General features: G+C 34.7%; 1 protein-coding gene across 1 annotated transcript in view; it reads left to right on the plus strand.

The window, feature by feature from the left end:
* The window catches only part of FAM13B (family with sequence similarity 13 member B), a 70493-nt gene that overhangs the window by 20887 nt on the left and 34118 nt on the right, over nucleotides 1–15488 (plus strand). The window contains exons 6-7 of the mRNA XM_044664570.1: nucleotides 9739–9780; nucleotides 14506–14661. Of these exons, the coding sequence (XP_044520505.1) occupies nucleotides 9739–9780; nucleotides 14506–14661 (198 nt within the window). The remainder of the gene's footprint in view (nucleotides 1–9738; nucleotides 9781–14505; nucleotides 14662–15488) is intronic.

Genomic DNA, 15488 nt, shown 5'->3' on the forward strand with positions numbered 1-15488 from the left:
TGAACCTATGGCACATGTGCCAGAGGGGGCTGCTCCCTTCCCCCTCTCCACGTGCGCCTGAGGACATTTCTCACATGACCTACCCCTTTGTACCCCAGCGCAATGGGAGCGCTTCCTTCCTCCGTTGTTTTGGGGTTAAGGTTAGAGGCTCACATGTGGCATGAGGGTTGCAGTTTGGGCACTCAGTCTCTAAAATATTTGCCATCACTGCCCTAAGTGATTAAACAATTTGCCCATAGTCACATAGGTAGGAAATAGAATCAATATTCTCAAATAGAAGTAAGAAATAGTTCTAACAGCCTGTAGATTTTTAAAATCATATACTCTTTCTGATGAGTATGCTGGGGAAGAGGTTGTAGGGGAGGAGAATAGATGAAATTTCCAAGTGGTACTTGGGGCACCTGTTGCCGTTGGTGTCCTTGTTGGAGTTAAGTTATAACTCCTGAGGGGCTGATGTATATAGCTCAGAAGGAGATGAGATTTGGAACTTGTCCAAGATCAGAAGGGAATTTTGTTGGAGAGTGTTGGATATTATAGGTTCTGTTGGAAACTAAGCCCCATGTTTAAATTGTGATCAATCTTCTCTCACTCCAGTGGTTGGTCATACTTTAGGCTTCATACATGTGGCTCTCTTTTTTTAAATCACTACTCAAGACACTCTTTAGGTTGTCATTGTCTTTCATAAAATGTAGATTTCAGAAGTAAACATAGAAGCTCATCTGTTGTCTGACCAGGAAAGTATAAAACATAACTATTACTTCCCATGTTTTAGAAACTATGCCTATCTTGGTGTTCTCCTAAGATCATGTTACCTATGTTAGAATATTTGTTTTTGAGTTTGCAGTTATTTAAAACCCCCAGATATTTTTTTCTATGAACTTTTAATAATGTAGCCATTTTATTTATGTTTATGTACTTTTAAGTGAAAATTCAATATCAAATTTATGTCTTTTTATATTACACTATTGTGGGTTATGTGATTGAATGAAATTATGGTTCCTAAGAGACTAAGCTAATCAGAGGTTGAAGAGACCTCAGATCTATGATTGGCCCATTTGATATTTATTTAGGCTTACATGTTATTGTGTGGTGTCCCACTCGGATTCCTGATTTTGCTCCACCTAAAAAGCAGTAAAGTACTTGGAGGATGTTTTTGGAGTGTTGATTGGGTAGCTTCTTGTCAGTAGTGACCTCATGTTGCAGTCTGCTATTTAGACTGCAGAGTTTAGCACAGCTCTGTCTAGAAATACTCAGCCTTTGGAAGGCAGCCACTGATATTAAACCCAATAATATTCATAAGCATTTATTAACTTACCTTTACGATTTTTCAAATGAACTCCCTTTATCAGAAATGTACTTTGGGAATAGCTACAGTATTCAGAATGGCCTGCAAGGTTCTATTACACAGGTGAGTTGATCAGAATAATTTTGGATGTAGTTACAATGTAGAGGAAATATTTTTTATTATGATTTTATATTTCTTTGAGGAACTGTAAAAATCAGAAATTGTATTGACCTTTTGATAACTTGATGATGTGTCAGTTATAAAAATCTAGTAGTTAAAAAAGATAAGTCTAAAGTTATTTGTGTTTTCCAAAAATTACATGATAGTTTAATCTGATCTTTTTTTAAATAGAACAGAACAAGCAGAGATTCATTAAGTAGTTAGAGCTGCATAACACTTGACTAAAGAGAGATATATGTCTCTTGTGATTTAGTATGTGTCTCTCTTGCTTTGTCATTTGGTGTACTATGGTTAGTGAATGCAGCTATGATTTAAACAACACATGATTGCCATTTTTGGACCGAGTCTGTGTGTAGCATCTGTCTGCAGAATCTATAAGTAGTTTCACTGAAAATGTGTTAGCATTCTATGTATCCTGTGTCTGTACTAATCAGAATTTAAGCTCTGTTTTTAGCCATGTGAAGGTGCTATTGATAGAGTTGTGCTGGTGAATGCACATCTTTTTAAAAGGGTTTTTCAGTATTAGTGAGGATTTTTGTTACCTTTACTATGTTTTGGAAGGTTCTGAGAAGCTGGTTTAAACTAAAAAGCTAGCTTACTAAAATAATAGTTCAAATTTCAGGTTTCACTCTCATGTAATTAATTACTGTTTTGTCCTCCAGTAGCCATAAAGATTAGTTGAATTCTTTCTTTCTATCTGTCTGTCTGTCTGTCTGTCTATCTATCTATCTATCTATCTATCTATCTATCTATCTATCTATCTATCTATCCTACCCTACCCTACCCTACCCTACCCTACCTACCTACCTACAAACTGAACTGATTCTCTCTATCTATATCTATATCTATATCTATATCTATATCTATATCTACATCTACATCTACATCTACATCTACATCATCTATATAGTTCAGTTTGTATGTGGCCTTGGAGATGAAGTCTCATCTCAGTCATGCCCTCTTTTCCCCCAAAAAAAGCCCCTGGTTTGCTTTATTCTCTGTGGATATTCAGTTTTATGCCTTTTGTTTTTACCTCTGAGTGTAGTGCTTGCCTTTTCTTCATGGTCTTTCAGCTGTTGAGTATATTTTATATCTTTCTGATAGTTTCTATTACAGACTCTATAATGGCATTCTAATAAATAAAAAATGGATTAGCATTTTATAAAATGTTGCATTTTATATAATTTAAAGGAAAAGAGTAAAACCCTAAGTAAAGCTTCTTGACTAACTATAGATCAAAGCAAATAGATTTCCCTGTACCATCTTCTATATAACTTGCAAATTAAATGATATATTGTGAATGGGAGAATAAAGGGACAGAAGAGTATACCTTTAGAATTGACTGTTTCCCCCCCCTGGAATTTTTCAGAAGAGGCGAGGTAAGTTTTTTGATTTTGAATACTGACTCCTAGCATCACTGAAACATTTTTATTTTTATATTTTTAAATAAAAATTTTTATCTTCTTTATGAATTGATGCAAAAAAGTAAAAATTGTAGCATAGAACAAGTTTTTAACATGCTTTTGAATCTTTCACTGGACCACAAATGTTATTCTCTTTTCTCATTTTAGTCCTCCTGACCTCTTCCTTAAGACTTACTTTCTATCAAGCCAATATCATTTTCTAGGGGAACCTTGAAGAAAGGAATGCAGAAAGAATCAAGAAAATAACTTGGAAGGATTTAAAAAAAATTCTAAACTTAGTAAACAAACATTTAAGTAAATAAAGTAAGAAATGATTACATATTTAAAATACAAACTCCAGGATCTTTTCCATCTCCATTGTATGTACTCTCCTAGACACTTTCCAATTTGTCAATATTCTCTCTAAAATATATTTACCCAGAAGAATATAACAGAGTACCTCTTGAGCTGTTGAATAGGAATTTATGATTTCATTTTTAGGTTGTGTGACTGAAAGGAGATGCTTCCAACCATAAAGTTTGAAAATTAAAATTGCCCAAGCTCCAAGAATTGGTTGCTTTAGTTGAAAATAAAAAGTACTCCGTAGCCTGGTTTGTTTAGAGACAGCATGGAAACACTTTGGGTTTAAGTCTTGTTTGGGGCATTACCTGCCATAGCAGAGCTGGCTCATCTTTGGCCTTGGGAGTACCAAAAGCTCTAATTGAATTCTGTGACAACCTATATGTTTCTGCAGAAGGCACCAAACATTTAACTCATATTCAGCTTATGTACAGCTGTTAGAAATGGGCTGAAGGCTTCAAATTCCTTTCACTTTTGTATGTATTGGTAGGAAGGAGGAGTGTCAGACTTTGCCCCTACAAGGTTCTTTTCTGACAGCTAAGTGGCTCAGTGGATAGAGAACCAACCAGGCCTGGAGATGGGAGATCCTAGGTTCAAATTTGACCTCAGACTCTTCCTTGTGTGATCCTAGGCAAGTCACTTGACTTAGTTGCCTAGCTCCTACTGTTCATCTGCCTTGGAACCTATACTTAGTATTGATTTTAAGACAAAAGGTAAGGGTTACTTAAAAAAACCACAATAACCCAAAAAACCAAAACCTTTTAAGGCCTGGTCTTAAAAATAAAAGTTAACACCTCAAAAACTTTATGCTTGACTTAGTCAGTCCCCTTTCATTATTTAATGTTAGTAAATATAGATAAAATTTTTAGTGGGTTTGGTTTAGTTAGTAGGAAAAAACTATAGGGAACTAATTCTGTAAGCTCTGTCTGGGCTCCAACTCTTGAAAGCAGTGCTGTGAATTGCCATTGGCTTGTGGGGGGGGGTGGCATTGAATGGGAGGAGATCAAGAATTATAATGTTCATTTGATTTCTTAATTTCCTTTTTTAAGGATAACCTGATTAGCATTGACTATATGTAAGTAATAGGCTTATTTATATTTTATGCAGTGCCTTCACACACTTATTTAATTTAACTTTCATAGGATCTATATTGTTTCAGCTATGCAGACAAGACTTGTAAAGCTGCTCCAATAATAACTTACATTTAGATAGCAGTTTTTACATACATTTTGTTATTTGTTCTTCCCCCAAACCCAAAGAAGTAGGTACTATAGTTATCCTTGTTTTATAATTGAAGAATGTGAGATTCCTTGAAGTTGAGTGACTTGCCAAGGGTCACATTGCTAGTTAGTATCTGAGGTAGAATTTGAATCCAGGTTTCCTTGACTCTATTTCAAATTTATGTCTACTATACTAGGGGATTATTTTTACCGTAATGGGGTTACCTTGAAGTTCATTTCTGTTGGCCTTAAAATTGTCTGGGTTTTTTTGGGAATACTTGAAACAGTTGAACTGAAGTTACATTTAAAATATAACTTTTGTCTAGAGTTGATTTGTTGTAGTTTTTACTGTGACACTAGGAAGAAGGACAACTACATTTAAAAGAGTAAAATAAAAACACTTACAAATGTTTTTTGAACATATCACCAGACTTTTAAATGTTTGAGTCCTGTGGTAGTCTTTTTCACAGTTCTGCACTTTTCTGACTATTCTCCATTTTTTTTAAACCCTTACCTTCTGTCTTAAAATCAATATTAAATATTGGTTCCAAGGCAGAAGGGTGGTGAAGGGGGGGGGTAGGCATTGGCATTAAGTGACTTGCCTATGATCACATAGTCTGTCATTCCCCCCCCCTTTTTTTTTTTTTAATCCTTACCTTCCGTCTTGGAGTCAATACTATGTATTGGTTCCAAGGCAGAAGAGTGGTAAGAGTAGGCAATGGGGGTCAAGTGACTTGCCCAGGGTCACACAGATGGAAAGAGTCTGAGGCAAGATTTGAACCTAGGATCTCCTGTCTCTAGGCCTGGTTCTCAATCCACTGGGCTACCCAGCTTCCCCCTCTGTCATTCCCTTTTAAAAATTACATTTTAGAAATTTTCAAGAAAGTACAAATGTGAATTGTAGTCCAAGCAGGACATGTACATTTTAGGCTTCTCAGTGTTTTGTTATATAGAATGAGTGGTATTCTTGGATGTATTTCATTGGAGGATCTTTGCAAACTTTTTACTTTAATATCACAACATCCTAAAATAGCAATCATAACAATACCTTACTTATGCATAAGAGGTTTATTTATAGCACTATGCCCTCACCTATCTTATTTCATTTGATCTTTGCATTCTTGTCAAGTAGGTTGGGCAGGTGCTCTTCTTACTTAACAGGTGATGAAACTGAGACACAGAATGAAGTGATTTCTCCCCTCCCCCCCAATTAAATAGCTACAATATGAGTAGTGCCTAGGACCTAGATCTTCTGACTTTTGGTGACTTTTTGAACCATACAGAGAATGTAGGTTGTTTTGTCCATCTTAGAGATAAACATAAGTAGGAGTTAATTTATGTAACATATGCAGTAAGTCGTTGGATCTAAAATAGATTTCAGCATGCTTTTTTATTCTAATTACCTTCTCTAACCACTGGAGCTATTTCTTACCTGGGCATCTATAATATGGAATATTAACAGTAGATGAACTTGAACTTGAACTTTGTTAAATATTTAAACTTTAACTTGGCATGGGTATTTGTTTTCCACATTTACCATAGCTTGGGTATGTAATTTTTAATGTAAAGTTTTAAAAAACTGATTGTTCAGCAAAGATCTTTGACCAAAATTGGTTAACATTTTACCTCAACACTGGAAAGTATAAAAAAAAGTTCCATACATATGTATTTTCTTCTGATTCCTTGCAACTAAGCAGTTTGATATTGTCTGTCTTTGTTTTTACTTCCTTCAATATATGCACTATTATATATATCTTAGGAAAAACAAACACTATTAAAAAAAAAGTGAAACCTGTCTCTTTGCAGCTAAATAGTCATCTTATAAAAGGAAAGGTCTTATATATGTGGGGAGGCACACTTAAGCCATTTAAAATCATTAGGGCCATTAATCTTTTAAAAATTTTAAAAATTAAATTAACATTTATTATGAATTAACAAATCTTCAATAAATGTGAATTTTCCATTAAAAATGCCAGAAAAAGGATTATGTATGAACTGAATCTGTTGCATACAGACTTTTAAAAATTATTTCTTAAATATAAGTTGGTATTGTCAACATTACTCTACTTCACTGGGTCCCCTTCTAACTTTTCTTCTACTTCTTTTGTAGTTTTTAAAATATTTCATTGATGACCTTTATTTATTCATCCATTTATTTATTTGTTTATTTGAGAAGGGAATGCTACCCTAAAATTTTCCTCTAAAACTCTTCTAAAATATAAGCCCTAGGGGCAGCTGGGTAGCTCAGTGGAGTGAGAGTCAGGCCTAGAGACAGGAGGTCCTAGGTTCAAACCCGGCCTCAGCCACTTCCCAGCTGTGTGACCCTGGGCAAGTCACTTGACCCCCATTGCCCACCCTTACCACTCTTCCACCTATGAGACAATATACCGAAGTACAAGGGTCAAAAAAAAAAATAAATAAAATCAAGATTATAAAATATAAGCCCTGCCTTGTAACAAATAGTTAAGACAAACCGGAAAAAAAAATTCTTAGCTATTCTGAAGAAGTATGTCTTCTGCATTTATAGTTGGAAATATTGCTTCATCAATATTTTGGAATTATGATTGTTAATTGTATTGATTAGAGTTCTTAAGACTTTCAAAGCTTTTTTATTTGCAATATTGATGTTATGTTATGTCCTTTCATAGTTTGGTTAGTTCACTTTATTATCTTATGCAAGACAATTAGGTTTTTCTAAATTCATTCCTTTTGTCATTCTTCATAGTGCAGTGATATTCCATTATATTCATATGCTATAATTTGTTCAGTCATTTCATGGTTGGTAGTCTTTTCATTAGTTTCTTTTTTATTTTCAGTTCAAACTCAACAAACACAAATAAAATGAGCATTTCCATAGACAGAGAACAGGAAAAGAAGTTTTATACATAAAATTGAATCTCTTAGAACATGTACACTTCAAGTATATAATAAATTCATTGAGAAACTTTACAAGTTATTATGTTTCTCCTTGTTTTCTTCTGGCCTTCTTTTCTCCTGGGCATTTGAAAATGTTTCAGTGGCCCTTCTTTTATTTTTTTGGTAACTACTGATAGCTTCTTTGTTTCTCTTTTATCTTCTGCCCTCTGTCTCCCACTATGGGGGGGAAAAGGGAAAAAAACCCCTACTAACTTTGTAACAAATTTTTGTAGTCTATATATCCAAAAACATGTCTCATTCTACATCTTAAATCTATTACCTCTTTATTAAGATATTTCATCTTTTTCCTAGTGTGGTTGGTCATTGCATTGATCAGAGTTCTTTTTATTTATTTTTATCTAAAAACCCTTACCTTCTATCTTAAAATCAATACTGTGCTTTGGTTTTAAGGCAGAGAGAGGAGCAGTAAGGACTAGGCAGCGGGAGTTAAGTGACTTGCCCAGGGTCACACAGCTAGGAAGTATCTGAGGTCTGAACCTAGGACCTCCTGTCTATAGGCCTGGTTCCCAATCCACTGAGCCACCTAGCTTACCCCCTTGATCAGAGTTCTTAAGTCTTTCAAAGTTGTTTTCCTTTTTGATGTTGATGTTACTGTGTAACATATTCTCCAGATTCTGTTCACTTCATACAAAACTTTCAAAGTTTCTCTGAAGTGAGTTCTTTTGCTGTTTCTTATGGCACAGTAATATTACTTGTTCATTCTCCAATAATGATACTCCCTTAGCTTTTTTTTTTTTTTCTTTTTGGCACAACAGAAGGTGCTGGTATGAATTATTTATTTTTACAAATGCATCCTTTTGATTTGTTTTTGATCGTTTGAAGATATATGCCTAGTAGAGCCCTCATTTGGTCAGAAGATATGGAAAGCTCAATAACTTTTTGGGGTCCAAATTCTAAAGCTTTTCAAAACATATGAACCAATTCACATCTATTTCTACTAATAAAGCTATTTCTGCTCTTGTGGATTATTGTACTGTCTTCTTAAGGTCCTCCAACAATGGACATATTCTGCTTTTTAATCATCTCTGCCATACTAATGTGTGAGAGGTAGACTTTCAGGGTTGTTTTAATTTGTATTTCTTTAATTATTAGTGATTCGAAGCATTCTTTCATATGATTGTTGATGGCTTGAATTTCTTCCCTTAAACTATCTGCTGATACCCTTTTACTCCCTGTTGGGAAATGGTGTATATGTGTGTGTGTGTGTGTGTGTGTGTGTGTGTGTGTGTGTGTGTGTGTGTGTGTGTNTGTGTGTGTGTGTGTGTGTGTGTGTGTGTGTGTGTGTGTGTGTGTGTGTGTGTGTGTATTAAACCTTTATCAAAAAAATTTACCTTAAAGGTTTTTCCCCCCCTCTGTTTCACTTTCTCAGTTACTTTTCTTTCTTACTCTTGCTGCATTGTTTTGTGCAAAATCTTTTCAGTTTTATGGGAAGAAGTGTTCATTTTCACCATCTCTTATGATCATCTCCTTTATTTGATCAGACTCTCTTCCCTCTTCATATCTGTGAAAGGTATCTTTGCCCATTCTCTAATTTGTTTATGATTTGACCTTTTATATCTAGATTGTAAACCATTTGAAGCTCATTGTGCTATATTTTATTAGATATTTAATTAAATCTCATTTTTCCCAAACAATTTTACAATTTTCTCCAAGCCCAGCATATATTAGATGTGCTTAATAAATGTTTATTGACCGTCTGACCGACAATGGCAGAGCTTTGGTGTTTAGAGATGGTGGTGTTGGGGAAGGGCAGGGTCTATGTTGGCATTAATGTGAATGAATATGCTAGTTTGGACTTGGAAGATAATACTGTGCTTATTTAAATGGGCACATGGAGCTATAGCTACCTTGTCACCAATGTTTAATCTTTTGGCACAGCAAGTAAAGAGTAGTTGGGTAATTGTGCTTCCTTCCTTTGGAGGAACTGCTTATGATGGTTAAGGGAAAAAAGTGGCTAGTAAGATGTGATCAGGTTCTAAAAGATATTTTAAAATATTATATTCAATCATATTTTTGTCATCTTAGTGAATCTTTCCTTGTCCTGTTCACTAATCAAGCTGCTTCCTTCCTTGAGTTATATACTGGTGTAATCAGTGTGCAAGTTGGGGAAATATATTTCAGAGAATTCCCTTAGGACAACATTTTATTTATTTATTTTTTGCTGATAAGATTCTAAAAAAATGCTAGTTTAATACTTTTTTGAAAGCATGCCTGAGTTAATGCATTTTCCTGATTGGTGAGAATATATATATATATATATATATATACATATATATATATATATATGCCTTAATTTACTAATGCTGAGTTAGTATTTTAATTTTTAAAAGATAATTTCTTTCTTTGATTACAGTGCTCATATATCTCCCATCAACATCTTGCCGGCCTCTGCAGAGTAAGTAGCATATTTGTGTTGTTAGAATGCAAATTTTTAGTCTCCTTAGAAGTTGAAGATAATTCAGTAACTTGATGATTGTAATTTACCTTATAGCAACACATTGTATAAAACTTTTATGGCAGTTAAGTAATTAATGAGTATTTTATGACAAAATGCTGGATAATAATTAAAAAAACCCATCTTATTGTAGAGACTTGCACAAACATTTCTTTTGCATGCTTTTTGATTCTTTATATAAGAATTTTTGTTCATTAAAAATATATACATTGCTATCTGCAATGTCTCCTTTTTAACTATTTAATGTAATTTTTCTATTCGTGACCTCTTATCCTTCCAGTTCTGTCTCATTTCTTCTAAAGCTAATTGCCCTCATTTTGAGTTCTAGTTCTTCTAGCTTCCCTAATGTTCCTAGTCCATCGTTCTTGTTTTGGCTTCTCTTTCTTTCATTTACAATCTTAATCAGTAGTTCACTTACCCATTTATCTTATACCTTGAATCCTTTACCCTCTGGTCCTTCATAAGACATCATACCTTGCCAATCCTCAACTGATCATCAAGCATCAGGTATTTATTAAACATCTACTATTTGGTAGCATTGTACTAGGCAGAAAGTTAACAAAGAATGGAAGAATCCCTAGCAACGAACTTACGTTGTAATGGTTGAAAGAACAAATACACATCAAATATATATTTACAGCATAAAGTTAATAAATGCATATATATATTACATACTGTATTAGCCTGAATATAGTGCTATGTTTTTCCCCCCCAATATGTACCTTTGAAAGTTGCATTTGCACTAAATATTCAAGCACTTCTAGCTTTGAAACCATAAGTTGTGTATTGCACGCCTCAGTATACCTAAAAAGCATGACTATCTCCTGGGGCAGATGGGAAATGCCAACCAAACACCTGTTTGTTTTGATATTCCCTCAAGTGTTACCATTAATACTAAAGACGCCTAATCAATGTTGATTAAAACTACTGGAAATGAGAAAACTAGAATGACTGTGATGCTCATAGTTACAGCTGACAGGCAAAAACTGACTCCTTACGTAATTTTAAGCTGTAAAACATTACCTAAGGAAAAGTTACCATTAGAGTTGATCTTTTGTGTGCGGGAAAAGGGATGGATGAATGTAGAACTTGTGTTAGATTGATTGAATGTGGTCTGGGGTAGGCTTCTGGGTGTATTACTGCATCAGAGAGGAATGCTCTCACCTTGACTATGTGTTCAAGGGTCACCTGACTGAAAATGTGAAGAAGAGAATTGCTGAAATGCACACTGACCTAGTTGTTATTCCAGGAGGAATGACATTGCAATTACAAGTGTTAGATGTAGTAATTAATAAGCCATTCAAAGATTATTTGAGGAAAGAACATAATGAGTAGATATTGGCCGTGAACCAGGAATTTACTCATCTGGAAAAATAAATTGTTGGTCACTGTATTGGGGAACTAGATCAAAACTGGGACAAAATCTCCACTGAGTCCATTGTGCTTAAAAAATGTTGTATATCAAACAGTATGAATTGTAGTGAACATCGTGTTTTATGGGAAGAAGAGGGTGACAGTGATGGCTTGAATGATGTTTCCACTTTGGTTGATGAGGAAATAGAAGAGGAAGAACATGATTGAACATTGGAAGGTAGTTTCCCACAAGTATCTATAAAAGTAATATATATTTAATAAAAGTGTTGGCATTAAAACTTCTTTAACTTGTTTTCAGGACCCTGAAAAAACTTCAAATATAAGGTGCCTGTATTATTAATAAGTTAAGAGAAAGTTGTAATTTAAAAGGAGAAAAATAAAATGAGTGTTTCCTCTTTCTGAGATACCCTTCAAAATACTTGGGATCTCGCTATATTTGGGGTTGTATTATAATCAGGCTAATAGGGTATGCACACACACACTCTCACAAAGTAGTTTAAATACTAGGTACTATGGGAGAGAGGATCAGGCAAGATTTCATGCAGAACATGGTATCTGAACTGTCATATAAATGAAGAGGAATGTATTCTAGGCATGCAGGATGTCCAGTGTCCATGAAAAGGCATGGAGACAAGAGTTAAGAGTGTTTTTAGTGAAAAATAGGTTATTTGGCTGAATTGCAGAATGCAGGAGGTGGAATAATGTCAAGTGAGGCTGGAAAGTTAGGGTGGGGCCAGGTGGTATAGAACTTTACAAGCTAAATAGAGGAGTTTAATATCCTAGGGTAGTGTTGGCAAACGTTTTTGAGATCATGTACTCAAATTGCAACCAAGCTGCCTATGAGTCCCCAGCATGACCCCAGATAGTAAAGGGAGGAAGTATTCGCATTGGGTGACTGGTCAGAGGGTCAGAGCATGGCATAAAATGTCCTTGGGAGAGGGGGAACAGAGCAGCCCCCACCTTGCTGCCCCAGCAGCCATTCCAGAGCTTCACCAACATGGTCCTAGGGTCATCAGGATACCCCTGGAGTTTAGTTTGGGCAACATTATAATGTGTGGAACTGTTTAGAACTGGTGGGTGCTGCAGTGATCCAGGGGGGTGGTGATGGCCACAGGTACATTTATCTTTCCTATTAATTGCTATTAAAATAAAAAAAAATTTAAATTCCAGGGCTTAGTAATATTTTTTCTAGAAAGGGGTTGGTAGGTCAAAAAAGTTTGGGAACCACTGGTTTAGAGTATTGAGTCTTGAGGTAGGGAGACCAATTAGGAAGTTTAGAATAATCTTGAGAGTAATAAGGAATTGCTAAACTAAGATGGTAGCTGTGTGAATGGAGAAGGGGTTGGATTGAAGAGATGGGAATATACAAATAACAAGGTTCAGCAGCTGATTGGATATGTGGAGTGAAGGAGAATGAGGAGTCTGAATAGTGTCAATATCATGAACCCAAAACATTGAAAACAGAAATTGGGAAATTAGTAAGAAGGGGAAGATGCATATGTTGGGGAGGAGTTCAAGTAATAGATATTTACTTTAAGAATAAGTCTATGGGAAAAAAAAAGAATAAGTCTATGGGATATGGGTAAAACCTTTTAGTTCATTATAGCTTTAACTTATTATTAGGATAACTTATCACAATAGAATTGATATTTGTAATGTTTTTTACTTAATCTATTTGACTAGACTTTTTCCTTTTATAATGATGGCTGACGTAGTACTTTTTTTAGTTTTGCAAAGTATACATATTATCATGGATTTCAGTTTCAGAAAAACCTTTTGAAATAGGTGCTACAGATATTTTCATAGCCATTTAACAAATGCAGAAATTGAGACTCAGAGGAATTAAATTAATGACTAGCCCACAGTCACACAGCTAGTTAAGTGTCTGAGGTAGAATTTTTAACTTGGATCTTTTCAGACCCCCAGTTCCAGTGTTCTTTCCCTAACATCATGCTATCTTAATCCAGAGGTAATAGAGAAAAAAAAAAAAAGTCAAAGGCAGCATCTTATATTGATTATTCTTCTATTCTTGCCACTGTATAGTAATCTGTATTTGCATCATATTTCCATGCTTCTCTTTGTATTTTCCCTCAGTGATCTCATCAACTGCCATAAGTTCAATTGTTATTTCTATGCATAAGAATCCTAAATTCAGCTCTCATCTCTCCTGAGTTCCAGTCCTGCAGCCTTACTGCCTACTTAACATCGTCACTTGGATATCCTATAGTCGTCTCAGTTTCAACATGTCTGAAATAGAACTTAACTTTCCTGACCAAAACTCCTCCTCCTAATTTGCTTACTTCTCTCAAGAGCACCATTATTCTTTCTCTTACTTAGGCAGCCATGAAGTGATCTCTACTCTTCACACCCCCAAACCAAAAGGTCACCAAGTGTTGTCAGTTCTAATTCTGTGTCCTTTTTTTACTTCTATCCCTTTTATACCGCCCATGTGACTACTGTAATGAATCTGTCACTCTCTAATCACTTTTCTCTTAGACTGCTGTAGCAACCTATTCTCCCTACCTAAGACATCTTCTGGAGAGCTGTCAAATTGATATTTCTAAAGCACAAATCTGACCAACATACTCCTTTACTCAAAGTTTTAGTGTCTCTCTATTGTCTCTTAAAGACAAAATATAGATTCCTCCATATGTTATATAAAATCTTTCACAGTTTGGCTCTGATCTGTTTTTTTTTCAGATTCATTTCATATTTTTCTGCCTTATATTTTTATGTTCAAATTGATCATTTCTTTATTCACTTCAATCTGTCTCTGATCTTTATACCTTTACAGAGGATATTCCCCATACCTGGTATGTTCTTTCTCTCTTTTTCTCACAATTCTGTTTCCTTTAAGGCTCAGTTGATGTGCCTTTCTTGATTTTTCTTTTATTGTTTATGCTTTTCTTCTTTTCCAATCTCGAAATTAACTTTAAGTTGTTTCTCTTTACTTAATCCACATACGTGTTAAGTAAAGAGAAATATTTTAAAGTTATGTGTTGTATCTCAGTAGATGATAAACTTTTTGAGGGCAAGGACTTTGCATTTTTATTTCTGGTATCCTTGCATAGTAACTGCTTGTGCTTGACATAATACCTTTTGAATTTAGTTAAATGAAGACAGAGACAACTCAAAGTTATCTCACCAGTGCCTAGACCAATAGGCATTTAATGCTTGAATAATAATGTTTTAAAATTGTTCTGAAATTTAAGTCTTAACATTTGAAAATAATTAAAAGAATGGATATGTTTTAATGTCATGGAAAATTTTTCTTAAACTTTCTCTTTGTAGCATTTTAGAAAGAACAATTAGAGCAGCTGTGGAACAGCACCTTTTTGATCTGCAGAGCAGCATAGATCATGATCTAAAGAATTTACAACAGCATGGTGTGGGACATAATAATGAAGCAAAAAATAAAAATTGTGATGGAGAAGGATCTAATAACCAGTAAGAAACTTGTTTATATTTTACAAATGCAGGAATATAAAGTTGATTTTTAATGTGCAATTTGGGTTTTATTTTTAAGTACAATTTCTCCTTAAATTTACCAAATTTAGTCCATTTTCTTTAAAAGCAAAAGATTGAATCTTTGCTTTTTTTTTTTTTTAAACCCTTACCATCTGTCTTGGAGTCAATACTGTGTACTGGCTCCAAGGCAAAAGAATGGTAAGGGTAGGCAATGGGGGTCAAGTGACTTGCCCAGGGTCACACAGCTGGGAAGTGTCTGAGGTCGGATTTGAACCTAGGACCTCCCGTCTCTAGGCCTGGCTCTCAACCCACTGAGCTACCCAGCTTCCCCCAATCTTTTTCTTTTCTCTTAGCATTGTGTTATCATTGCTGTCTCTTGCACAGAAGTTCTTTGTAATATTTTACTGCAGAGTAGGACAGAATTTGTCCCTCTCTTGGATAAATATGCTTTCAATTTTTGTATAACAATTGAGAAGACTGGATGAAATTCATGGAGCCCTATTGGCCCCAGAACTCACTTTTAGCTTTAAATTTAAAAAACAGGTCAGACGGATTCATGAGAAATTATTACAAAGGCTAAGAGTGGATTAAACAGTAGAGCAACAATTTAAATGTGAAATGAAGCTGAGAAATATTTGAAGGAGATAAAAAGCAATACAAATTAAGTTTTTGATAACATAGGTTGAGCACAAATAATGTCAGAGTTTGTGTGAGGAAATTATCTTCTAAAGGATACAATAGAAGCAGATTTCTTAGGATATTTTGTTTTATTCCACTGTTACAGTGCTTCTTTATTCTTGTTAATT

Source organism: Gracilinanus agilis, chromosome 2 (genome assembly GCF_016433145.1).
Source record: "Gracilinanus agilis isolate LMUSP501 chromosome 2, AgileGrace, whole genome shotgun sequence".
Classification (NCBI taxonomy): Eukaryota; Metazoa; Chordata; class Mammalia; order Didelphimorphia; family Didelphidae; genus Gracilinanus; species Gracilinanus agilis.